Source organism: Carcharodon carcharias, chromosome 1, assembly GCF_017639515.1.
Source record: "Carcharodon carcharias isolate sCarCar2 chromosome 1, sCarCar2.pri, whole genome shotgun sequence".
In the NCBI taxonomy this organism is placed as follows: Eukaryota; Metazoa; Chordata; class Chondrichthyes; order Lamniformes; family Lamnidae; genus Carcharodon; species Carcharodon carcharias.
The window spans coordinates 168254021-168281737 of record NC_054467.1 but is presented as its reverse complement, the minus strand read 5'-3'; the positions used below and the strand labels follow the sequence as shown (position 1 = coordinate 168281737).

Below are 27717 nucleotides of genomic sequence, written 5' to 3'. Positions count from 1 at the left end.
ATGTTAAAAGGTCAAGAATCCTTAATGCAGATTGGCTTAGCTATTTTTTTAGACTGACAGTTTCATGCATTTCTTGTTTTATAAGGTTCCTTTTACTTTGATGTACAGTTTGTATGGGATGAAATGGCAAAGTGATATAAGCTTTTTGTTGGGAGCATATATATCTAAATCAATATTAACATTTATTTGTACACTGATTCTGCCAGATATTGATGCTTTGATTCGAGATTTAATCTACTAATAAGGCAAGAGTAATGAATAGCCCATAAAGTTCAAACGGAATGGACCAGTGATGTAGGAACAAACACAAATCAGATTGAGTTGCCTGGGCTTCAAGGGTTGGATTGCCAGGGCTCCAGAGCTCTATGTCCACACGCTGCCGTTTAGATATCCTTGATTTATAATAGCCAAAAGATCTTTAACACAAATAGTTGTTTTGTGCATAATGATGAATTTACTTTTTTTAAAATGTATTCTTTAACTAACCTGTTCCTTGTCTGACATTATTACTTAAAGTTTACAAAAAGGGAACCAGAGGACACAAAGAGTGCTGAGTCTGATCGAGATGTCTTCAATGAGAAACCCTCCAAGGAGGAGGTCATGGCTGCTACACAAGCAGATGGCCCTAAGCGTGTTTCAGACAGTGCAATTATCCACACAACAATGGGAGATGTACATGTTAAGCTTTTCCCTGTTGAGTAAGTATATAGAACTATTTTCTTGTGAAATTTAACTTGTTTAAAAATATCTGGTAAATTGCTAACAATTTTCAGCTTTGCGGACTGTAGTATTACCAAGTTAAATATTTGCTCTAAGAAGTTATGCATGGACATCCTCTTCTGATTTAATTCAAATTATATTCTGTGCTGGGCCAGAAGAGGGACTGTATGAACTTTCTTGTCAAACTGTTAAAAAATTGCTCCTGCTGTATGACCTGACCTTGTGAGCTTCCAGCACAATTTGTAAATTATCTGTTCAAGTTGATTAAAATTAGTTATTTACACCCTTTTGGGTAAAGACATTTTTTAATTCTGTCCTTTTTTTCCTTTTAATGCACTTCCTCTGGCAATAATAACCAACACTTTTTATTTTCTTGTATGTAGATGTCCAAAAACTGTGGAAAATTTCTGTGTACACAGCAGAAATGGATATTACAATGGACATATATTTCACCGTATCATTAAGGTATTTTTTGACTGGATCATAGAATTATAGAATTGTATAGAACAGAAGGAGGCCATGCAGCCCATCGAGTCTGCTGGCTTTCAAGGAACAATCCAGTTAGTCCCACAAACCTACGCTTTCCCCACATACCTGCGATTTCTTCCCCTTCAAATAGTTACCCAATCTCCTCCTAGACTTCCCTGTTCTAAGGAGAATAGCCTCAGTTTCTCCAGTCTTTCCACGTAACTGTAATCTCTCGTCCCTGGAGCCATTCTGTTAAGTCTCTTCTGTACCCTGTCTAAAGTCTTCACATCCTCCCTGAATTGTGCTGCCCAGATTGGACACAGTACTCCAACCGGGGCTGAACCAGTGTTTTACATAGGATCTCTTGTGCTGCTAAAGTCTATGCTATATTTAGAAAACCGAATGCCTATTTCATTTGAATAAAAAATAAAGTTAATATTGATATAGAACCTCTTGTACAAAATGGTTTTATTTTAGGATTTTTCCAATTCTGGGAAGATTACTGGGGAAAGGCAAATTAAGACCAACAGTTTAACCTGGAATACAATGTGCAGAAGCTTGAGGTTGACACTGCTTAATTGATTGATCTGTAGAGTTAAATTACATGACTGTACACAATTTATATTTTAAATTAGTATGGACAGTCCAAAACTGTGTTACAGCATGGAATGATTCAGGAGTCCAGAAATTAATAAGATTTAGTTGTGTTAAGTAATTTAGTGAGAGAACAAAATAAGAGTAATGATTTTTTTTGCATCGGTTTCTTAAATCTCACAAATAGGTACAGAAATAATTTATTGTAATGAAGCTTGATTGTAGAATGATTTTTTAAAAAGAGAATTTTGTGTTGTCCAAAATTACCCCATTCTGCTTTTGGATGTAAATCAGTCAAACTAAAGAGGTACAGTAAACATAAGACCAAAGCATCTGCAAAGATTATTTGAATTCATGCATCTTTATACAGGGGTTCATGATTCAAACTGGAGATCCAACTGGCACAGGGATGGGTGGAGAAAGTATTTGGGGAGGAGAATTTGAAGATGAATTTCATCCAACATTGAGGCATGATCGACCTTATACACTCAGTATGGCCAATGCAGGTGCCAACAGTAATGGATCCCAGTTCTTTGTAACTGTTGTACCTACAGTAAGTCTTTATAATTTGTTGCTTTTATTCAGAATTGAATGTTATTGTTTAATAATATCTGGAAAACCTAAACCTGTGGAAAAATACATTTCTTTATTCTTTCATGGGATGTGGTCATTACTGGCTAGGCCAGCATTTGTTGCCCATCCCTAATTACCCTTGAGAATGTGGTGGTGAGCTGCCTCCTTGAACCGCTGCAGTCCATATGGCATGGGTACCCCCACAGTGCTGTTAGGGAGGGAGTTTCAGGATTTTGACCCAGCGACAGTGAAGGAACGGCGATATAGTTCCAAGACATGATGTGTGATTTTGAGGGGAGCTTGCAAGTGGTGCTGTTCCCATGCGCCTGCTGTCCTTCTAGATGGTAGAGGCACATGTTTAGAAGGTGCTGTCAAAGGAGCCTCGGTGAGTTGCTGCATTGCATCTTGTAGATGGTACACACTGCTTCCACTGTGCATCGGTGATGGAGAATGGAATTTTTAAGGTGGTGCATCAGGTGCCAATCAAGTGGGCTGCCTTGTCCTGGATGGTGTCAAACATCTTGAGTGTTGTGGGGGCTGCACTCATCCAGGCAAATGTGAAATATTCCATCACACCCCTGACTTGTGCCTTCTAGATGGACAGGCTTTGTGGAGTTAGGAGGTGAGTTATTCACCGCAGAATTCCCAGCCTTTGACCTGCTCACAGTATTTATATGGCTGTTCCGGTTCAGTTTCTGACCAATGGTAACCCCCAGGAGACTTCTTGAAGAAAATGATTGCCACACTTCCTAATTTAAAATTACTTTTGTGACCGTAAAAACACTTGGAAAATTTATTCTCTGCTTCCAGTGCTTCCCAACCTAATGCTGTTATTTAAAATGGTTGTCTGCTTCATAAATGTTTATACATCTCCAGTTAAGTGCTCTAGGCCTTGCTGTTATACTTGTCTGCTTGGTAGGTAGCAAAACTTGACCAACCAGGTCAGCAAAGGATGGAATTTAAACTGATTAGCATTATAGCATTAAAGTTAGCAGTTTTGCCAAGTTAAACAAATTGTGAGGAATTTTTCACAATCTTGTTTGTCTAGGTCTGGCTTAGCCGCTGACCCTTTTAAATCCAGTTACCATATATAAGGGATTTAAATTTGGGAACTAAAATAAATGCATGTTTTACAGGGGATGGAGTATAAAAGTAGGAAAGCCTTGCTACAATTGTACAGGATATTGGTGAGACCACATCTAGAGTACTGTGTACAGTTTTGGTCACCTTACCAAGGAGGGATATACTTGCATTGGAAGCAGTTCAGAGAAGGTTCACTAGGCTGATTCCTGGAATTTCGGGGTGGGGGGGGGTGGCGGGTTTGGTGGTGGTGGTTTATCTTTTGAGGAAAGGTTGTGCCTATAACCCTTGGGAGTTTAGAAGAATGGGAGATCTTATTGAAACAAATAAGATTCTGAGTGTTCATTAATGTCCTTTAGGGAAGGAAATCTGCCAACCTCACCTAGTCTGGCCTACATGTGACACCAGATTCACAGCAATGTGGTTAACCCTTAACTGCCCTCTAATGGCCTAGCAAGCCATTCAGTTTAAGGACAATTAGTGATGGGCAACAAGTGCTGGCCTTGCTAGCGATACCCACATCCCATTAAAGAATTTTTAAAAACTGAAAGGAGAAAAAGGGAGGCTGCATAGACTAGTATTATTCAACTTTTTTTTGCGAAGCATAGTGAATTTATGAGATTAACTTCATGGGAGGCAGCGGGGTGAATTGTATGAGCACATTGGCAAGTTGGATACATACATGGGTTAGAACATAAGAACAGAATTGGAGAAGCAAGCTAAAAGCAAAGTACGACAAATGCTGGAAATCTGAAATAAAAGCAGAAAATGCTGGGAAAACTCAGTAGGTCCGGCAGTTTCTGTGGAGAGAGAAACAGAGTTAATGTTTTGAGTCCGTATGACTCTTCTGTTTCTCTCTACACAGATGCTGCCAGACCTAGAGAAGTAAGCTATTTGACCCCGCAGGTCTGCTCCACTATTCAATATGATCACGGCTGATTTTCCACCGAGTTTCTACAGCCTTCTGGGGTAGAGGTTACCAAAGGCTCAAAACACTTGGAGTGAGTTATGAGAAGTATTGTGGAATATTCTGTTTCTTGGACACTCAGACCAGTCAAATGGATTGCAGAGGTATTTTCTGGTCCTGACCAGTTAAATGCATAATGACTAATTTTTTTTAAGTCCAATTGTTAAAACCTAGAAGTATTTAGTACTGATAGGATATATAAATGGCTGCCAATAGTAGTCAAACCAATTGGAATCTTCTTGGGAAAAGAAATATAGAACTAGCTAATTCAGTGTTTGCAATCTTTTCTGTCATTTCTAATTTAAATTTATTTTTTATTAAAGTTAAACTATAATTTGGTTTCTTCCATTTGAACTTACATTTACAGTAAAAAGTCTGTTATATAATTTTACCATTTAAATTTTTTTTAATCCTTTCATGGGATGTGGGTGTTGCTGGCTGGGCCAGCATTTATTGCCCATCCTAGATGCTCTTGAAAAGGTGGTGGCGAGTTGCTGCCTTGAATTGCTGCAGCTCATGTGGTTTAGACACCCCCACAGTACTGTTGGGAAGGAAGTTCCAGGATGTTGACCCAGCAACAGTTATAGCTCCAAGTCACGATGGCCAAGTGGCTTGGAGTGAAACTTGCAGGTGGTGGTGCTCCCAGTTCCTTTAATACATTCACTTAGTACTTTAAATGAGATTTGACATGAGATCTTGTGGTGACAAATTAGCAGACAATGTCTATTCATTATCCAGGCACAAATGCTAACCTAGATCTTGCGGGTGAGATAATCATTCTTAGAGGTGTGGAGAGTTGATTCCCGTCTGAGAGAGTGACATAAGCCAAAATAATAGAGAAAGACCTGAAAATGCAGTGCGGAACACCTTTATTGCTAGGTCAGTGTGGCATGCTCAAAGTTCAGAAAACATCTTGGTGAAATAGAGCCTTTGGCTATGTCTTATCTCTCTTCTGCTTCCCCCCCCCCCCCCCCCCCCCCCCCCCCCCCCCATCGCTGTCTTATTTGATCTCTTTCTTACATAAAATTGATCATTGTTTACAATGCTTAAAATTGTACAATTTGTCAATATTTATCAAATTCAATTTATTTTTTGTCATTTTTGTTGTGAAATGTTAATACTTAGAGTTTCAGTAATAAATTTTTGTTTTGATATTTCTAGCCATGGCTTGACAACAAACACACAGTTTTTGGCCGTGTGACAAAAGGGATGGAAGTGGTCCAGAGGATTGCCAATGTGAAATGTAACCCAAAAACAGACAAGCCTTATGAAGATATCAGTATTATCAATATTACTGTAAAATAAAAGTTCAAGTTCAACAAAGCCTAAGATATCATTGAAGATTGTTTCCATTTTGTGAAACTAATTTTGTAATTTTTAAACTTTTTTAACAGAAGGGATGGGTGCGTGTTGCAAAGTTTATCCATGTTATGCCAATAAATATTGGAAAATCATGTCCCTTTAAACAGTGAAGCTTGTGGTGGTACTGCCTTTTCTCTGATTTTAAATTGTACGTTTGGATCTCACTCAACCTCCAATGTGCAATGTTAAATGAGTTAGAATTAAATGCTTTTTCTTCCTACAGCAAAAATGCAAAATGATTTTCTTGAGCAATACAAGTCCTATTGCAATTTTTCACTTGCAGTAGGCATCCATGCAGCAAAATGATAGAAATCTGTTCAATGTGTGTGAATAGTAGGCATAGACCTGGTTTGTGCTCCACATCTGTAGTGCAGTGTTGCAACCTGAGTTAGATTCAGGATGGTTCTCTGGTACTATGGCATACAGCAAAGAACTCCTAACACTGCTGCAAATGCTTTTGTGTAATCGTGCTTCCTTTTCTCTATCTCTACTTTATTTTCTTGTGGTTTAGAGAGGTCGGTATACTTTGTATAATTACAAGAGAACCATAGAAAAATTTAAAACTGTTGAGATACAATAAATGACAGCCTACCAAGGTTGGATCTGACAATATTACCTTTCATAAGGGGATTTGGCATGGAAGACTGGTAGGTGATAAGTACATACAAACAAACATACGAATTAGGAGTAAGAGTAGGCCCCTCTAGCCTGCTTTGCCATTCAATAAGATCATGGCTGATCCATTTGTAACTTCAACCCCACATTCCTGCCTACCACACAACTTTTTATCCTCTTGTTAATCAAGAATCTATCTAGCTCTGCCTTAAAAATATTCAAAGACTCTGCTTCCACTGCCATTTGAGGAAGAGTTCCGAAGACTCGTGACCCTCAGTAAAAATTCCTTCTCATCTCTGTCTTAAATGAGTGACCCTTATTTTTAAACAGTGACCCCTAGTTCTAGATTCTTCCACAAGAGGAAACATCCTTTCCACATCCACTCTGTCAAGACCCCTCAGGATCTTAAAGGTTTCAACCAAATCGCCTCTTACTCTTCTAAACTCTAACAGATACAATGATAACCTGTCCAACATTTACTCATAAGACAACCCAGCCATTCCTGGAATTAGTCTAGTAAACCTACTCTGAACTGCTAACGCATTTACATCTTTCCTTAGTTAAGGGGACCAATACTGTACACAGTACTCCAGATGTGATCTTGCCAGTGCCCTGTACAACTGAAGCATAACCACCCTACCTTTGTAAACAATTCCCTTCACAATTAACGATAACATTGAATTAGCTTTCCTAATTACTTGCTGCACCTGCATGCTAGCCTTTTGTGATTCGTGCACTAGGACACCCAGATTCCTCTGCATCTCAGAGCTCTGCAATCTCTCACCATTTAGATAATAAGCTTTATTATTCTACCTGCCAAAATGGACGATTTCACATTTGCCAGATCTTTGCCCACTCACTTAACCTATGTCCCTTTGTAGCCTCCTTATGTCCTCTTCATAATTTACTTTCCTACCTTTGCGTCATCAGCAAATTTAGCAACCATTCCTTCAGTCCCTTCAACTAAGTCTTTATATACATTGTAAAAAGTTGAGGCCCCAGTCCCCTATGACGGATGTTAAGCTAACTGGCCTGAGTTTCCTTTCTGTTTGTCTCACCTCTTGAATAAATGAGTTACATTTGCTATTTTCCAATCTAATGACACCTTCCTCACATCTATCGAATTTTGGAAAATTAACACCATTGAATCAACTATCTCACTAGCCACTTCTTTCAAGACCTTAGGGTGAAGTCCATCCAGACCCAGGGATTTGTTAGCCCACAGCCGAACAATTTACTCAGTACCACTTTCCTGGTGATTGTAATTTTTCCCGAGTTCCTCCTGTTCCATTTCCTGATTTATAGCTGATGCAAAATAGTGTTTAATTCATCTGCCATCTCTCGATTTTCCATTATCAATTCCCCAGACGCATTTTCTAATGGACCAAAGCTCACTGTTAATTTTTTATACAGAAACTCTTACTATCTGTCTTTACATTACTAGCTAGCTTTCTTTCACTCTAATTATTCCCTCCCTATGAATCTTTTTGTCATTCTTTGCTGTTCTTAATATCGTTTCCAATCTTCAGTCTCGCCACCTGTCTTAGCACAATTATATGCTTTTTCTTTAAGTTTGATACTGTCTCAACTATTTTAGTTAACTACGGATGATGGCCCTCCCCTTGGAATTTTTCTTTCTTGTTGGAATATATCCTGTGTATTCTGAAATATCCCTTTAACTGTCTGCCACTGAACCTCTTCACCTATCCCTTAACCTCATTTGCCAGTTTCATGCCCTCTTAATTGCCTTTGTTTAAGTTTATAATACTAGTCTTGGGTGCACTCATCTCTCCCTTAAAATGAATGTAAAATTCAATCATAATATGATCACTGCTACCTAGGGGTGCCTTCACTGAGGTTATCAATTAATCCTATCTCTTTGCTCAATACCAGGTCTAGTATAGCTTGCTCTCTGGTTGGCTCCAGAATGTGCTGTTCTAAGTATATCCGGAAAACATTCTATGAACTCAACTACACTACCTTTGCCCATCTGACCTTTCTAGTCTATATGTAGATTAAAATCTCCTATGATTAGCACCATACCTTTCTGCCAAGCTCCCATGATCTCTTCTTTTATACTCCATCTTACCATGTAGTTATGTTTATGGGACCTGTAGACCTCTTGCACAAGTGACTCCTTGCCTTTATCATTTCTCATCTCTACCCAAACCATATCTACATCCTAGTTTCCTGAACTTAGATCATTCCTCTCTAATGTTCTAATACTGTCATTAATTAACAGAGCCACTCCTCCACCTTTTCCTAGCTTCTTGTCCTTCCTAAATGTTACGTATCCTTCAATATTCAGGTCCCAATCTATATCATTCCTACAGCCATAGCTCTGTAATGGCGATCAGATCATATTTGTATTTGTGCTATCAATTCATTTTTTTTTCGAATGCTACGTGTGCTTAGATATGGATCCTTTAGTTTTGTCCTTTTATAGCATCTAGCCTTATCTGCTGATTTACTCTTAGATTTGTACTCTTTGTCCCTTCCTGTCACGGTCTATCATTTCCTATATTACTACCTTTCATTCCTGCCTTGTCTCCACTCTTTGGTTTACCATATCTTCTCAAATTTGATCCTGTGCCCTCACTATTCAGTTTAAAACCCTCTCTACTTCCCTAGTTATGTGGCTCGTTAAGACACTAGACCCAGCACGGTTCAGGTGTAGACTATCCCAATGGTACAGATCCCACTTTCCCCAATACTAGTGCCCCACAAACTAGAACCCACTTCTCCCACAACATTCTTTGAGCCACATTTATTTGTCTAATTTTTTTTTGTTCTGAGCTAATTTGCACATGGCTCACATAATCCAGAAATTACCTTTGAGGTTCTGCTTCTTAATTTGGTGCCTAGCTCATCATACTGAACATGCAAAGGCTTCTTCCTCATCCTGCCTATGTTGTTGGTACCTATATGGACCACAACCACTGGATCCTCCCCCTTCCACTGCAAATTCCTCTCCAGCCCTGGCACTGGGCAGGCAACATAGCCATCTGGACTCTTGTTCCTTGCTACAGAGAAGTGTCAATCCCCCTTACTATACTGTACCCTACTACCACTCCATTCCTTTGTGCACCCCTCACTTGAATGGCTTCCTGTGCTATTAGTGCCTTGGTCAGTCAGCTCATCCACCCTGCTGCCCCCACTCATCCAAACAAGCTGAAAGAATCTCAAACCTATTGGACAATGGCTGAGGCTGATACTCCTAACCTCTGGGTCCCCTTATCTGCCTCAGCTGCAGTCGCACCCCCTGTCCCTGATCATTTTCCAACACGATCCAGAAGATCGTGTCCTAAGGGTGTGCCCATCTCCTGGTACAAAGCATCCAGGTAACTCACCCTCCCTATGTCGCAGTGTCTGAAGCTCAGCCTCCAGCTCAATGACTCTGAGCCGAAGTTCCTCAGGCCACAGACGCTTACTGCAGACATGTTTCTCCTGGATTACACTGGTATGCAAAAACTCCCACATGCTGTAGCTATGACATCAACTATCCCGCCATACTTATTTTAATTATTTCATTCAATTATTTATTTTCTTTTACTTGTTAATCTTATCACAAATTCCTGTACTATTTTAAAACTTAGGAATAGAATAGACCTTGACCACTTACCAAATATTCAGCAAACAGCTATCTACTTCTGTGGTAGAACAAGAATCAGTTCCTACCCACTGAATAAGTTAGAAAAAGCAAAGGAGCACCTACCTTCCCCCAGTTCACCAAACTCCCATACTCTGTTGAGGTCGCACACTCAATGCTGGTCGCACGGAGAATGTCTTAATTTACGGCCAGGATCTTTGGATGTGTGTGCAGGGTCGGCCCTGCTTGCTGACGAGTAAAAAGATGCGCGGTGACATTGGATGTGTGTCCCAACGTCACCGTGCGTCATTCCAATCTTCAATTCAGTGGGCGCACACTGGAGTTGGCTGCCTGTCTGCCGAACTGTCAGGCCTATTAAGGCCATTTAAAAAATGAATTAAAGCAATTAACTGAGCTGCCCATCCAACCTTAAGGTTGACGGGCAGGTGAAGAGCCCAGGTGGCCTTTGCATTTATCATGAAACCTCATCTACGGGTGGGATGAGATTTCATGAAGGATTTATAAATCAAATACATTTTTTCATTAAAATTTATTGACATATCTCAGCTCGTGTGACACTGTCATGAGGGGACATGTCTGAAAATTTTTCTTCATTTAAATTTTTAATAATGAAATTAAACTTCGAGGCAGCTCTGTGCCTCAGGGAGATTTCTGCAGTCTTTCACAGGAATCAGCAAAAAAAGCAAGAATTTTTCCCACCCAACTAAGCCCCTAAATATGTGCTATATCTTCCCCCATAGTACAATTTATATCCCAGGAACCATCACCATCTCTCAACTGCCTTCATTTACACTAATATGCCATCCATTAAACTGGAATTATCTTTGCCAAAACTGATAAAGAGAATTCGCCCACCCTCACCCGCTCTCGCTCAGCCCCTCTGATGGAGAGAAATTCTAAACAAGTTCTAAACGAAGGGACTGGTGGAGCCCAGGTACAGCAACGCCAGTTCAAACTAGTTTCCTTAATTAACTATTTCAGTTGCTGCCAGTAGATAGCTTCCATCTCCCTGCTTAGGCCCATGGATGAGACTTTGTATTTAACTGCAAGTACAATTTAAATTCTAACAATATTAGATTTTAGAAAGAGATGTAAGCTTCCCTCAGTTCATCAAACACACTCACTTGGTCGAGGTTGCACTCCAGTGCCATATACAGGTTAGCATCATACAGATTTGAGACGAAGCTTCCTAATCAGTTTTGGCAATAATAATTTCAGTTTTATGGATGGCATAGTAGTGTAAATGAAGGCAGTTGAGAGATGGTGATGGTTCCTGGGATGTAAATTGTACTATGGGGGAAGATTATAGCACATTAACCTAATATTTAGGGATGTAGTTGGGTGGGAGAAATTCCTGCTTTTTCAGCATCCTACTGAAAATTTGAACCCACATGCTTGTGCTGATTACATTAATGCTGATAAGAGCTTGAGTCACAGAACTGAAAGGCCAATTCCCAACAGCATTTCCAACCCTAGTGCTCTGGAGCAGATCAGCATGGCAGCACTAATAAATGGTCAAAGATTAATTTGGTCTGATGCCTGAGCCACCGGTTAATAAGATGCCAGGATTTGATAGTCCATGATGCAGACTGCCCTATGATTCATCAGCTCCCTCCATAATAAAAGTCAGAAGTGGGGATGTTCACTGCTGACTGTACAATTTTCAGCACCATCACCAACTCCTCAGATACTGAAGCAGACGTGCCGATATTCAGCAAGACCTGTGCAACATTCAGGCTTGGGCTGATGTGTGGCACGGATGCTACTTTAAGTGTCAGGCAATGACTATCTCCAACAAGAGAGAATCCAACCATCTCCCCATGACATTCAATTGCATTACCATCATTGAATCCCCACTATCAACATCCTGGGGGTTACTTGACCAGAAACTGGACTAGCTATATAAATACTGTGACTACAAGAGGCTGGGAATCCTGCAGCAAGTAGTTCACCTGATTCCCCAAAGCCTGTCCACTATCTCCAAGACACAAGCCAGGACTGTGATGGAATACTCTTCACTTGCCTGGATGAGTGCAGCTCCATCAATACTCAAGAAGCTTGCCACCATAAAGGGCAAAGCAGCCTACTTGATAGGCATCATATTCACCACTTCCAACATCCCCCACTGACGCACAGTGGCAACATCATGTACCATCTACAAGATGCATTGCAGCAACTCACCAAGGATCCTTTGACAGCACCTTCCAAATATGCAACCTCTACCACCTAGGACAAGGGCAGCGGATGCATGGGAACACCACCTGCAGGTTCCCCTCCAAGCCACACACCATCCTGACTTGGAACTATACTGCCGTTCCTTCATGGTGCTGAGTCAAAATCCTGGAACTCCCTTCCTAAAAGCACCAGGTGGAGGGGCAATTAAGAATGAGCAATAAATGTTGGCCTAGCCAGTAATGCCCACATCCAATAAAAAAAAATTTAATGTTATATCAACCAAGCACCATTTTGCTTTGAACAACTGAATATTTTATTGACCTTGAAAGTACTTTTATTCAATGTATATTCATTTCTTGGCACAGGCTAAGGGTTACATACCTACTATTGTGTAAGCAAGCCCATTTTTCAGGGATGACAAAGATTAGTCTGAAGTCACTATTGTTCTCACTCCTAAACTGCATAAAAACTCAATTTGTCTGTCAGTCCTACGTATCCAGCTATGAGTTTAAGGCAATGCAGACTAGAACCCATAAACTACCTAACTTGAGATATCATCTTCATAGATTGGCACCTCCAGCTGTCAAATTTTAGTAGTTTATGTGCTTGTCTCTGGAGTCGTGCTTGAACCCACAACATTCTGGCTCAGAGATGACAGTGCTATCCACTGCGGATGCTGTCAATTCCTAGTTGCACAACTGTTTTTGATTACCTTCTATTGAGAAGGATGAAAGGAAAATGACTTGTCTGCAACTCTACCAGATAGGTAAAACACAAGTCAGGAACAATGCTGTACTCTAAGAATTTAGTATATTCTTTAATTCAGCTTAGACAAAAATGTGTTTAAATAGTAAAATGTAACATTGTGCATGTTAATGGGATGTATATTTAAAGAAATGCTTGGAAGTGCTATTTATTCAAAAATACTCCACTTGATACTGCTGAGTACTTTGCTCTGGCTCCCAAAGATTTAAAGACATGGTCTTATTTTCTATGGAGCTGCCATGAGACTGAGTTGGGCAAGGAGAGGTCTGACTTTGTGAATCACAACACAATATAAACGGACTGATATTTGGAGTATATAAACTGAAGAGTACTTTGAATAAGTAGTGCTTACCCATTTGCTTTCGAACAATGAATTTCTGTAATATTAAGGTAAGCTTATTACTGAGCTAACAAGCATTTGGGCTGCTAAGAGTGAGGCACATGGAAGTACTCAACAATAATTAGCAGACATTCAACAGCCATAAAGCTGTCTTACAGTTCAGGATTTCAGGAATGTGCGGTTAAAGCACAATACACACCCATCTTCAATGGACATAGTTTAGTGCATAGTTAAATGAATACATTTTGCTCCATAAGAGATTACTTGTTTAGCGTTAAATTAATATCCTGGTTTAAGTTCAAAACTTTAACAGCATCACTGTAAAAAAACTAAATTAAGGAAAAAGTATTAAGTAGCAACACATTGAACTAATTTAGAGCTACAACAAGATGATTACCTACACTATTCACAATAACAAACTAATGCAACAAATAGACAATTTAATTGAACTTATTTTCTCAAAATGAAACACAATTACATTAATACATTTCAAATCTGTTTTACAAACTTACTGTATGTCCTTGCTCACTTAAACCAAATTCAGCTACTAGTCTTCAAATACGACACAAGGCAAAGATGTCATAGGGAGACGTGCAAAGCAGTTATTTACAGGCAAAACTAATGATAAAGCTTCTGGTTGCAGTAGTATTAGGCTACATCCAACACACCCGCTGCCACCAACTGTCTTGAGAGCCAGTCCAACCCTTCATGTAATCCTAATCCACTCTGGGCATCACAGCCTTGAATGTGCCAGCTGCGACCACAGCACAACTTGTGCAGACTGAGTAATTCCGTTATTTCTTCTACAGCAAGTGCTCCAGTCACATCCTGTTGAACAAATTGCAACAAATGGAAATTAAGTTGCTTAAAAAAAACATATTTGAGCAAATGACAATTGGTCAATTCAAACTATCAATTCGATCCCTTCTTTCCTGTGTCATCGTTGCATAAAATTAATAAATATTTTCAAATCTTACTATGCCTCTTTGGAAACCCTGCTCACAACCTGGAGTGACAATTAGTTCTACTTGTAATCCCTTTTTTAAATTCAAGAAACTGATTTGTTTATAAAAGCAAAATACCGGATGCTGGCAAACTGAAACAAAATCAAAAATAGCTGGAAAAACTCAGCAGGTCTGACAGCATCTGCAGAGAGGAAGGCAGTTAATGTTTCGAGTCCATGTGACTCTTCAATCAGAAGAAAAATAGAAATGAGGTGAAATAAGATGTTTGAGGGGGGTGGGATCAAGCTGGATAGAGGGCCAGTGATAGGTGGAGGCAAAGAAGAGATTGCCAAAGATGTCATAGACAAAAAGGGGTGTTGACGGTGGTGATAGTGGCTAAAGGATGTGCTAATGGTGACATTGAGGGTAGAAAGCAGGACGAGCAAGTGACAGATAGCCCTAGATGGGTGGGGGGTGGGGGGGGTGAAATAGGCTAAAAGGTGGAGATAAAACAATGGATGGAAATAAATTTTAAAATAATAATAGAAATAGGTGGGAAAAGAGAAGTATATTTAAAAAAATATATAAATTATTAGAAAAAAAGGGGCATCAGAAAGGGGGTGGGGATGGAGGAGAGAGTTCATGATCTGAAGTTGTTGAACTCAAATGTAAAGTCCAGAAGGCTGCAAAGTGCCTAATCAGAAGATGAGGTCCTGTTCCTCCAGTTTGCGTTGAGCTTCACTGGAACACTACAGCAGGCCAAGGACAGACATGTGGGCATGAGAGCAGGGATGTGTGTTGAAATGGCAAGTGACAGGGAGGTCTGGGTCATGCTTGCGGACAGACCGAAGCGTTCCGCAAAGCGGTCACCCAGTCTGTGTTTGGTTTCTCCAATATAGAGGAGACCACATTGGGAGCAGCGAATGCAATAGACTAAATTGAGGGAAGTGCAAGTGAAGTGCTGCTTCACTTGAAAGGAGTGTTTGGACCCTTGGATGGTGAGGAGTGGGGGGGGAAGTAAAGGGGCAGGTGTTGCACCTTCTGCGGTTGCATGGGAAGGTGCCATGGGAGGGGGTTGAGGTGTAGGGGTTGATGGAGGAGTGGACCAGGGTGTCCCGGAGGGAACGGTCCCTACGGAATGCCGACAGGGAGGTGAAGGGAAGATGTGTTTGGTGGTGGCATCATGCCGGAGTTGGTGGAAATGGCAGAGGATGATCCTTTGAATGCGGAGGCTGGTGGGGTGATAAATGAGGACAAGGGGGATCCTATCGTGGTCTGGCAGGGAGAGGAAGGTGTGAGGGCAGATGCGCGGGAGATGGGCCGGACACGGTTGAGTGCCCGGTCAACCACCATGGGTGGAAAACCTCGGTTAAGGAAGAAGAAAGACATGTCAGAAGAACTATTTTGGAAAGTGGCATCATCAGAACAAAAATGTGACAGAGGCGAAGGAACTGAGAGAATGGGATGGAGTCCTTACAGGAAGCAGGATGTGAGGAGCTTAGCTGTGGAAGTCGGTAGGATTGTAATGAATATTGGTGGACAGTCTATCACCAGAAATTGAGACAGAGGGGTCAAGGCAGGGAAGTGTCAGTGATAGACCATTAAGTTTAATTAAGTTTATTCACTTAAATTTTCTTGATCTTGTTACCAAGTATTGCACATTTCAGAAAATCATTTTGTTTCCAGCCAGTCAAAATGAAGTGGTAAAACTTGAGACTCGGTAATTGAAAACCGTTATTGACATACCTGTTTATTGGCAAAGATGAGGAGTAAAGCATCTCTTAACTCTTTTTCAGCCAACAACTTGGCCAATTCACTGTGTGCTTCCATCAATCTGTCCCGGTTGCTGCTATCAATTACGAATACAACTGCTGAAGGAATGAAAGCACAAAGAATAAAAATTACTATAAGCAGCACACTTAAGATATCAAACCCATCAAAAGAGCAATTCCCATTTTCTTCCCTTCAGAAAGCACTGATTTTCGATAGAGCATAGTTCCACGTTTACTGGCCTCCTTCTGAAACCTTGCCCATGATGGCATTATTCATATATGAAGCAATCTGTGTTGACAAGCTTTTGAACCAGAGGAGTAGAGATATATAGGGACAGAAACAAAAAAGTAGGTAGCAGTTAACTGAAGACTGTAAGCAAAGTCAGAAGGATTTGAGTAAGAAGGAATCAGATGATTTTATTATTCAATGGTATCAACAGAGCCTAAGAAAACACACGTACAACATAGTGCACTTTATGAAATGCCAACTTTGAAGCAGCTTACAAAATACACTTAAAAGTTATGTAATAGTTATAATAAATCCATAGCATTAAAGCTGAACAAAAAATAAGTTCATACTGTATGGAATGGGCAAAACACAAACATCTGCCATCTCCAGACAATAGGAACAGGTCAGACTTGATTTGTTTTTTAATGCTTACGTATAATTCAAAGAGTGCTGGAAGAGAATGATCAACTGCAAACAATTAGTCTTGAGGTTCAGATAAGGATAATGAACAAACATAAATTTTGCTGTTTTTGGCATTGAACTGCTTACATACACCATTCCCACTTCTCTATCAACCACTTTAGCCAGTAAAACCATGTTGAACCTAATCCAGAATCTCTCTGGAATGTCATGAGAGAGCATAGGCAGAATACTTGCACTGCAACAGTGGCCCCAGTTTACTCTGCTGCAGAATAAAGCTCTTGACCCTTCAGCTGCTACACAAAAATTGTGGACATGCAGCAAAACGCTACCATGAGGGCAGTGTCAGGGACTTAAGTTCACATAACCCGGCCTGCCATTTGTCACGGTGCCATCATGCTTCTTGAGATGGGAGAAGTCATGAGCGTTATTAAACTTCCCACTCACAAAGAGTTGAAAAACCAGAAAGAAAGCACTTAAAATTGCATCTGCCACTCTGGGAAACAGCAGCTAATATTCATGCAGGTGGTATCCAGATGGATGGAATGAGACACATGCAACATAAAGAATCAACACCCCGTTGCTGACCCAACTGCAGAGGACCCTGGCTTCGACTATCATTTAATGAAGTCTGTACAGGGCATGGACAATGTAACCATCTGATCCACGAGTGGAACATAAGGAACAATCCCAAGTGTGTTTGCAGCCATGAAACATTACATTAACCTGCCCACTAAGATCTGTGGTAGGAGGCACTTCATTTCTCCACTCAGCATCTCAGCAGGCCACCGGATAGATAGCCAAACTAGACATCCCATTATTAGCTTGTCCTGTCATATTAAAGTAAGTAGTAATATAAAGATCTTTTTGAATAACATAAAGGCCCAGATTTTGAGATAGGAATAAGGGTGAGACTATCAGCACTCATTGTTATAAGATTAAATCAGACAGCATTCCAGCATCCACATATACTTAGTTAAACATGGAAATCCAGAGGCTTCTGCCAGAGTTCTTCAACACATTTACACACTTCGCTACACTGGTACCTCTCAGAGATTCACCATTCAAACACAAAGTTGCAGTACTTAACCATTCAACAAGTTAGAAAAAGTTATTGTTGGTACATTCAGATGTAAGTGATTTTTTAATTGCATACCGAGTCTTAATTATTCCTAAATAACCCCTCTGGCTCTGCAAATTTAATTCTGCAAGTGTGGAGTTTTGTTCCTTCACAATTTAATTATTGTTGAACGTGTAACTTTAAAAAAAAAATTGTCTCTTATTGACCTCTTAATCCCACTGATCTTTCTCTTTAATTCACTGTCTGGACATAATTTTGCATTTAATTAAATATTCTCTTTCATACTTCCTGGTTTAGATTCTTCCTGTCTCAGTGAAGATTCTTTAGCCCAACTGATTAAGGAGATATGCTGTTGTTTGCCCTACTCACACATGCCAGAGATACCCTTTGTAGAGGGTACCATGCTGAAAAGGAAATAAATCCTGAAAGTTCATGCTAAAACTCTCACGATAGGTCTGTAGGCAGCTGTAAGTATACTGAACATCGTTCCTCTAACATTGATCGCAAAATCTGGGCCAAAATCTCTCATTTTTTAATTTAAAGATTTTCAAAGCAAAATCCATCAAAAGAAACATCTCAAAACAGTAATTTAGTAAAGGAATAAAAATGTAGCAACTGTAAGGAATTAAATTTAGGGAGAACATATCCTGTAACAAGCAGGGCACAGAGTTAGTACCAGCAACAGCATAATCATCTAGGTGTATACCGACAAAGTGTTCACACAAACAGATATTGTCTTACCTTGTGTGTTAAGGTAATAATGTTTCCAAAGTGGCCTCAGTTTATGCTTGCCTCCTACATCCCAAATAGTAAATTTTAAATTTTTGTATTCTACAGTTTCTACATTAAAACCTGCATTGGAGGGGGGAAAAAAGTGTGTTAATTTTACATTTTCTTAAGATAATGTTGACAAAAATATAAAGTCATCCTAAAACTCAAGTCATAAATTGGAACTTATGCTTCAATTTTGAAGACACTGGGTTGAAAAATAATAATTGAAAGGGAGACACACAGGCACAAAGGCAGAGAGAGAGAGAGAAAAAGACGGAAAGGAGAGAAAGGGAGAGTCTTCGTTTATTCAACTGCTGTGGATGGGAAAAGCCAAATAGATGTGGTTAACATAGTATCGAGAAAATGTCATTATACTCAACAGCTCTAAACTCAGCATTTTCAATGATGGAACGTAATAGAGCAGGGCTGCTTATGAAAATATAGTTTCCTACTGTATGAAAATAAATATACTAATTAATGATTCTGAATGATAGAGCATATGAACAGTTACTGTTACTAACAAAGCAATAATGAGCACTTTGAGCCAATGTAAATTACCTATAGTAGGAATAGGTTGCATAAACTCATCCTGCTTCAGTTTGAAAAGAATGGTTGTTTTGCCTGCTCCATCCAGCCCTATAGTGACTACACGTATCTCCATCTTGGGCCCAATATGAACACGGTTATCCTATTGAGGAAAAATACAATTTAAATTTATCTTCATATATAAAATTTCAATTTCAAAGTCAATTTGCCTTTTTGATAACATTTCACACCACCCATTCGTTCTTTCTGCTAAATAGACAAAATTGACTTTAAAAGTCAAACAAATATTTGATTATTTGCCACTGTAATAATTCAAACTCTTGTTTGTTACCAGAAACAGTCAGCATCTGTAGAGGGAAGAGGCAAGTTCATGTTTCCAGTTCTGATAAAGGGTCTGCACTTGAAAGTAATTATATACGAACAATATTTTAAAAGAATGGAAAGGGGTAAGGAGAAAAAAAAGTTACTTTTTTTTTAATTCATTCAGGAGATGTGAATATTGTTGGCAAGGCCAACCTTTATTGCCTATCCCTAATTGCACTCAAAGGAGGTGGTGGTGAGCTGCCTGCTTGAAATGCTCTATGTATAGATTACAGCCACAGTGCTACTGGGGAGGGAGTTCTGGTATTTTGACTCTTCCACAGAGAAGAAATGGCGGCGATATAATTTCAAATTAGGATGGTGTGCAACTTGCAGGTGTGGTATTCCCATGCATCTGCTGCCCATGTTCTTCTCGGTGGTAGATGTCATGGGTTTGGAAGGTTCTGTTGAAGTAGCCCTGGCTATAGTGCATCTTGTAGATAGTACAAACTGTTGCCACTGCACATTGGTGGTGGAGGGAGTGAATGTTGAAAGTGGTGGGTGTGGTGCCAATCAATTGGGCTGCTTTATCCCAGACAAGTGGAGAGTATTCCATCACACTCCTGACTTGTGTCTTGTAGATGGTGGACAGGCTTTGGGGAGTCAGGAAATGAGCTATTACAACAGAATTCCCAGCCTCTGATCTGCTCTTGTAGCCACAGTATTTATATGGCTGGTCCAGTTCAGTTTGTATTCAGGGATGTTGATGGTAGGGAGATTCAGCAATGATAATGCCATTGAACATCAAAGAGAGATGGTTAAAAATTCTCTATTGGAGATGGTCGTTGCCTAGCACTTGAATGTTACTTGCCACTGGCCTAAATGCTGTCCATTTCTTCCTACATGCAGGGGTGGACTTCAAAATCTGAGGAGTTGCAAAGCATTAGCGAACATCCCCACTTCGGATCTTATGATGGTGCCACTGAAGATGGTTAGCCTCCAACAACCACAACCATCTTCTTTGTGCTAAGTATGACTCCAATTAATGCAGAGGTTCCCCCCTCCTCCCTCAATTCCCAATTGTCATCAGCATCTACAAAAGATGATGGACAGATAGTAAACAATCTATTTCAGGTAATTGCTGATGGCTGAAGGGGCCAATTCTTGAGAGACAGGCTCTGTCACAAGTGCCACACATCAAGCTACTAGTTGTCTTTGTGGGTTGTTGTTTTTGGTGTTGGCATCTGTTGCCAAGCCGTTGTAGCCAATCATCATGTCATGGGCATGCCAGCCTATAGGAGGTCACCATTTTCCTCTGTTAGCAGCTAGTGACTCCCAGATGCAATTACTGATGTTTAGGGCCCTCATGTCATGCTTGCAAACATCCCTGAAGTGGAGCTTTGTACATTTTACTGGTCACCTGGCTCTGGTTACCTCATCATACAGAACGTTCTTGGGCGGGTGACGGTCTTCCATCCCACAGATGTGCCTTAGCCAATGAAGCTGCTTCTGTTTGTACCCCATCCAGAAACATTCACTCCCTCCACCACTGATGCACTGTAGCAGCAGTGTGTACCATCGACAAGACGCACTGCAGAAACTCACAAAGGCTGCTTAGACAACACCTTCCAAACCCACAACCACTATCATCTGGAGGGACAAGAGTGGCATGGGATACATGGGAACATCACCACCTGGAAGTTCCCCTCCAAGCCATTCAACATCCTGACTTGGAAATATATCGCTGTTCCTTCACTGTCGCTGAATCAAAATCCTGGAACTCCCATCCTAACAGCACTGTGGGTGTACCGACACCACATGGACTGCAGCGGTTCAAGCCGGCAGTTCACCACCGCCTTCTCAAGGGCGATGAGGGATGGGCAATAAATGCTGGCCTAGCCAGCGAAGCCTACATCCCTTGAATTAATAAAAAAAAATATGGCAAGACTTCAAACCCATGGTCTGATCTAAAAAACAGAAAATACTGGAGCAAATCAGCAGTGCTGGCAGCATCTATGGAGAGGGAAACTGAGCTAATGCTTCGAGTCCATATGACTCTTCAGCAGTATTTTGCTTTTACCTATATCTGATCGGTTGGTTGTGGGATCATTTAGCTCTGTCCATAACATGCTACTTCTGCTGTTCAGCTCACACATAGTCCTGTGCAGTAGCTTCTTCAGCATGCCACTCAAATATTCCCTCTAATGGAATATCTGTGCATAGCCAGCTTCTTGCACTGGGTGGTCCCATTAAGTCTAAAACAGGAGCATGCATGCACATATCTTCACTTTTGCTCCTGATGACCCATAGTGTTAATCTATCCCATTTAGCACAGCAGCATATAATAGAGGGTGTCCTTGGTATGAAATCAGCATTTCCTATCCCCACACAGAGTGTAGCGGTCACTATCATGGACAGATGAATCCGTGACAGTTAGATTGACGAGGATGAGGCCACATCGGTTTTCCCTTATGTTGGTTTCCTCCTCACCTGCCTTGCACGTCTAGTCTGACAATTTTCTGCTTCAAGACCTGGCCAGCTCACGCACTAGTGGCCTACATTTGGTGATGGAAAATGAAGTTTCTAGAGAAGGTTTGGTGTACCTTGCTGTCAAAGAATCAGTACTTCATTCATACAGTTGAGGAAGGGCAGTAGGTGGTAATCAGAAGGTTCCTTGCCTGTGTTTCATTTGATGCTGCAAGACTTTATTGGGTCCAGAGTCAATGTATACCACTGTGCCACCAGGTTTGGTGGGTCTGTCCTGCTGGTAGCACATGCAGGATTCTGGTTGAAAGGTAAAATTCTATGAGGCTGTGGCTTGACTAATCCGTGGGACAGCTCTCTGAAATTAAGGGTTGCCCTTTTACAAATCTCCAGATGTTAGCAAAGAGGAGTTTACAGAGTCAACATGACTGGGTCATGTACAAATCTAAAGCTGGGTAGTTCATCCTGTTTTATTCTTATTTTTTTTGTACTGGTTTGATAAAGCTAAATGGTATGTTCAGCCATTTCAGAGGACAATTAAGAGCCAACGACATTGTGGATTTAGAATCAAAACAGGCCAGTCCGGGTGAGGACCACAGGTTTCCTTCCCTAAAGGGGAACAGTGAACCAAATGGTTTTATGCCAAACCAAGAACCTCATAGTAGCTCATTTCAAATTTATTTCATTAACTGAATTTAGATTCTCAAATTACCATTTTAACTCTCAACTCTAGATTATTGGTCCACATGCTAGCATATCAGATATGTGAATTCTAATCATTCATTATACAATACAAGTAAATGTAGTCAATTTGCACACAGTAAGGTGTCACAACAGCAATGACGAATGATCACTTAATCTCTTTGTGGCGATGCTGGGTGAGGGAAGAATGTTAACCAGAACAAGGGAGAAGAACTTCCTCCTCTTCTTCTAACAGTGTTCTGAGATCTTTAATGCCTACTTACATAGAAAAATGGGGCTTCTATCTCACTTGAAGGATAGACCTCACACCTCTGACAATACAATACCACCTCATACTGCACACAAGTGTCAGGCTACATCTGTGCATTCAAAACTTAAAGTGACACTTCGGCATTGGTGAGACCACATTTTAAATAGTGTGTGCAGTTTTGGTCCCCTTACTCAAGGATGTAAATGCATTGGAGGCAGTTCAGAGGAGTTTTACCAGATTGATACCTGGAATGAGTGGGCTGTCTTATGAGGAAAGGTTGGACAGGCTGGGCTTATTTCCACTGGAGTTTAGGAAAGTGAGATATGACTTGATTGAAGTATGTAAGATTCTGAACAGTCTTGACCAAGTGGATGTGGAAAGGATGTTTCCTCTTGTGATTGAGTCCAGAACTAGGGGGTACCGTTTTAAAATCAGGGGTCACCCTGTTAGGACAGAGATGAGGAGAAGCTACTTCTCTCAGAAGGTTGAGACACTTTGGAACCCTCTGCCTCAGAAGGCGGTGGAGGCGAGGTCACAATATTTTTAAGGTGGAGGTAGACAGATTCCCGTTTGACAAGGGACTCAAAAGGTTATCTGTGGTAGATGAGGATGTGGAATTCGAAACACATTATTGAATGGCAGAGCAAGTTCGAGGGGCCAAATGGCCTACTTCTGCCCTATTTCATACGTTCGTATCTGGCTCAAGAAGTAAAAATGCTCCGAACTGAGCTGATTTGAGCTGGGGTTAGTCCCCATGTATTCTGATCAAGTAAACAAATGTAATTTGGCTCTGATCATGTTTCAAAAAGACTGCATTAAAAGCCAACCCTTGATCAAAGCCTTTTACTTTCAAGGCTAGGTGGTCTCTTATGAAAAAATGATTTAAAAAGAACTCCCTATGTTAATTGATTTTGTTCTAAAATAGGTTTATTCCACATCCGCCACTTCTTCAACATCTCACTTCTTAATTAATTAGAGGAAACTTGGACAATAGAAAAAAAGAAATAAGACAAAATAAAATTGATAAAGCATTGAAATAAAAGGTTGAATTGAAAGGTAAAAAAGTCAAAAATGGACAAAAACATTAACATTTTTACAAACAATTATATAACATGGAGGTAGCAATTGAGAAGTGAGATATTGAACAAGTGGCGGGTGTGGAATAAACCTATTTTAGAACAAAATCAATTAACAAAGGGAGTTCTTTTTTTTTATATAAAAATCATTTTTTCATAAGAGACCACCTAGCCTTGAAAGTAACAGTTTGAAAGGCCCAGCTTGAGCTTCTTAAAGCTACATTTAATTGTAGATTATTTTTATTGTGCTTTAAAGGATAAGGAAGCATTTATTCAATATTCATCTTGTTTGTTTTATTTGAAGATGGTTAACTGGGGTAAGTAAATTAAGTATTTTCATTGTACTTGCTTTTACTGGCTTCTCAGGCCAAATAATTGCGTCTGCAGTACTGTGCCAAAAAAAAAAAGACAATTTTTCCTTGGCAATCAAAACAACTAGATGAAAAGATAAGGCACACTAAGCCACAAAGGAACCACTGAATGATCAGGAAAATGTAATTTACCTTTGTGAAGGTAACAGGGATACTAGCATCCAACTGAATGTGATCAGAGAGTTCTGTGAATTGTTGTTGTTGCTTCTGTAACGTTTCCAGCAAACGAGTTATCTCCTGTTTTGCCATCACCACACGACAGTCATCCTAGTCAGGGAAAAATGTCAAGCATATCAAACTCAATTGCTAGTGCAAAGACTGCATTTCATTATGCTAAAAAACAAATGATGCAGCATAACTTGTATTAATACTGTGAAAACATTAGTTAATCCTGTATCAACACAAGGCTTTACTGATGAGAAAAGTCAAAAGATACACAATATGCAAAATCAATCTTTTATTCTTACACACCTAAAACATCATAACATCATTACTTTTTTTTTTACACAGACTGATTGACATCCTGTGATTTTACAAAGCCCTCTGTTTTTAATTCAATGATGCAACTAACTTTGTTGCACATTAATTTTGAGTGAACTTCCATTTATACAGCACCATAATTACATCATCAAGACTTTCAAAAGCACTTTCAAACTAATGGTTTACCCTTTGGAATGCAGTCACTGTTGTTATGGAGGCATTTTGTACAACATGGTTCCACAAATAGCAATTAAGGTGAATGGTCAGACAAAATATCACGATGAAGTTGGTTGACAGAACCAATGCTTGATACTGGCATGGGATCTTTTACATCCACCTCAATATGTAGATGGGGCCTTGACTTAAAGTCTCATCCAAAAGATGGCATTCAATACTCCCTCACTGTCGCAATGAAGTGGCAGTCCAGAGTATGTACTCCAGTTTTTGAATGGGCTTGAATCCACAACGTTCTGACTCACAGGACTCCCAAATAAGGTAAAGGCTTGAAATTACAATCATTGATAAACTGAATTTCCAATCTATGCCACTTAGGAGGGCCACCCAGGAAATAAATATCAAAAAGCAGAGAGCAAGGAAACAAGAGTATGTACAAGCAGTGTTACAACAACATTAGCATCAGACCTGTAACAGTCACCCATCCATTCTCTTGGCTGCAAATACTACTTGGACGGTGTTATGATTAAGGTTTTTAAGATTACGATCTTTTGGGACAGTGTCTTAAATTTAAAGGTGAAATGAAGATCATGTGACCTATTCTGAAGTTCTGCCTGACAGTAAGCCTGGTTGGTTGGATTAGAGCTCAAAGGAAGGCTTTGATTATTTTACTGGGAAGAAGGTGCAAGGTATTTACTCTTGGAGACAATAGGAGCAGCCTGTGTGTTGACAGTGGAGACTGAGTCTCCAAAGTCCTAGAAAAGTGTAGGGAATGTCAGGTTGTAAACAGTCGCGCTTTAAACTGTTCAAGTTCCAAGATGAAAGAGAATTGGGCTCTCGAGGATAATTAATTAACATTTCTACCTAGATATAAGGCCCATGTGATTCACATTGCCTTGTGGAAGGATACAGAGGAAGCCATTGTAAAGATCAGGTTACAGGATTTCCTAGAATATCACAGTATTTTGAGTCTGCCTGGATCCAGGAAACGGGGGACAGCTAGAGGCTAAAAAAGCCTCTATGATTCCCAGGAATGTGGGTGGAAACTCTCACTTGGACTGAAAAGGCCAAATTTGTGGGGAGTTTAAACAAGGCTGGAAGAGTCTCCTAGTTTGGCAAAGAAGGAGTGTCTCTGGGAAGAGTTCTAAGACTGCAAGTTACCAGGCTGCAAAAAGAAATGAACAAGAATAAGTCCTTGGGAGATAAGAATCACTTTGGATTGATTCTGGGAAAATTGAATGTCTACATCAAGAACATTGTAAAGTATACTTTTGAAGTGTATTTCTTTGGTTGGGCCAAGAATAAGCAGCGGTGCATTCCATTCTTTGGTTTAAAGTATAAGTTGCCTACAAGGATAGTGTTTAGTTAATATTGTTCTAAAGTCACGATACCGTGAATGTCTTAAAATGTGAAATCTTGACATGTAATTCTTCCAGTTATCAGTCTTTATGGAGATCATAACAACGGACAAAACAAAATTTGGATAAAGAGGCTACACTCTTAAACGTACTTTTCACTTGTGTTTTTAAAATCACTGTCTTTAGTTCCAATGAAAAACATTACAAGTGGTTACAGTTCAAAGGTACTTTACTTGGCTGTAACGTGTTTTGGGACATCTTAAGGCTGTGAAAGGTGTTATATAAATGCAAGTCTTCCTTTCTATTAGAAATTTACTTAATTTTTCTTGTTCCTTTTTCATTAAATAGATTACATAATATCTACTTAAATTAGAAGAAATATCTACCACATTTACATTTAAAGAACATTAATAGGAAGCCACCAAGATTTTTGAAAATTAGTTTTGTGAAAAATTGACAGTTACTAACTTTCTTATTTGGTCTTAAACTAAAATTTGTATTCGATTATACCTGCAAATGGGCAGACTGACTGAAGTTTACGATTTCTAGGATTACCCATTCATACAGACCACTGAACTTCAGTGCAGCTAAAATAGTTGTTCCATTATTACTATTTAATCATACCTCCTGCTTCAATGCACTTCCTTCGCTTTTCTTTGGCCATGCTTAATTTTAATTTCTGGTTCTGCTTCTACAAGTTGAGAGATCAGAGGAAGGGTATCTATGCAGTGGGGCTTGATGTATCCTCTATTCCATTTTAAAGAATGCTCGAGAGCCAATCACAAGATACAATTTTTAAAAGGCACGATTCTTCCTCTAAGAGAACTGCTATACTACAATCTTTGAGCCATATAAATGTGGGCAAGAGATATAGGTTTTACTATGCCAATCTTATCCTGGAAGTTTTAATTGTGTCCTGAATAAGAGTTACATATTAAAGGTGATGACAAAATACTGTTTCATGGTCTCATCACCCACCTGTTGTAATGTTTTTTCACAGTGGAGACAAGCTGTTGAAACCTGAGACAGCAGAATTGTCATGTCTTCTTGTTGTTGCCTCAGCCATATCAATTTCTCCCGCACATGAGCATCAACTACGCTTAATGCCATTTCCTCCTGCCGAAAGAGAGTTTCATGCAATTCTGCGAAATAGGCACGAACACAGGAACGTGCATTTTCAGCACTGCCCGGAACCTACCAGAGGTAAATAAGAATTAATATGAACCATATTCATAACAGCTGTATTGTAGGCTCTAATGTGGCATTATAAATGCATTATAAATATCATGTAGTAACTCCAAATTAACAAAAGAAAGTACAATATTTTATCAGGTAGCAAGAAAACTAATCAAAAATGGATTTCTCTCTGACTCTTACTGACTCTCAATAGAAAAATGTATCATTTTGGAAGTTACCATTTTCTTTTCCTCCCATATCCCCGGTACCTTGCGCTATGTATGGCGTAAGGAAGTAAGTAAGTAAAGTAAGTA

At 39.8% G+C, this 27717-nt stretch overlaps 2 protein-coding genes across 11 annotated transcripts in view; one reads left to right on the top strand and one right to left on the bottom strand.

Moving 5' to 3' along the window:
* Positions 1-5875, top strand: part of ppwd1 (peptidylprolyl isomerase domain and WD repeat containing 1) — a 41459-nt gene extending 35584 nt beyond the window's left edge. Inside the window, exons 8-13 of one of the 5 annotated variants that reach the window (XR_005944295.1) lie at positions 517-698; positions 1104-1185; positions 2153-2335; positions 4301-4436; positions 5141-5281; positions 5564-5725. Coding sequence is in view for 2 of the 5 variants with exons in the window: in XM_041198348.1 (XP_041054282.1) it covers positions 517-698; positions 1104-1185; positions 2153-2335; positions 5564-5707 (591 nt within the window). In the remaining 3 variants the exon portion in view is untranslated. Of the gene's footprint in view, positions 1-516; positions 699-1103; positions 1186-2152; positions 2336-4300; positions 4623-5140; positions 5282-5563 lie in introns of those variants that run through there. The other 4 variants (XR_005944293.1, XR_005944296.1, XM_041198348.1 and 1 more) reach the window with 4 other exon arrangements.
* Positions 5876-12453: 6578 nt separating this feature from the next.
* Positions 12454-27717, bottom strand: part of trim23 (tripartite motif containing 23) — a 30191-nt gene continuing 14927 nt past the window's right edge. For 3 of the 6 annotated variants that reach the window (XM_041188944.1, XM_041188947.1, XM_041188949.1), the window contains 6 exons: positions 27206-27421; positions 24348-24482; positions 19045-19174; positions 18457-18567; positions 15960-16084; positions 12454-14097 (listed from right to left, as the gene is read on the bottom strand). In XM_041188944.1, coding sequence (XP_041044878.1) covers positions 13918-14097; positions 15960-16084; positions 18457-18567; positions 19045-19174; positions 24348-24482; positions 27206-27421 — 897 coding nt within the window. In that variant the 3' untranslated portion in view covers positions 12454-13917. The remainder of the gene's footprint in view (positions 14098-15959; positions 16085-18456; positions 18568-19044; positions 19175-24347; positions 24483-27205; positions 27422-27717) is intronic. The other 3 variants (XM_041188945.1, XM_041188946.1, XM_041188948.1) reach the window with 3 other exon arrangements.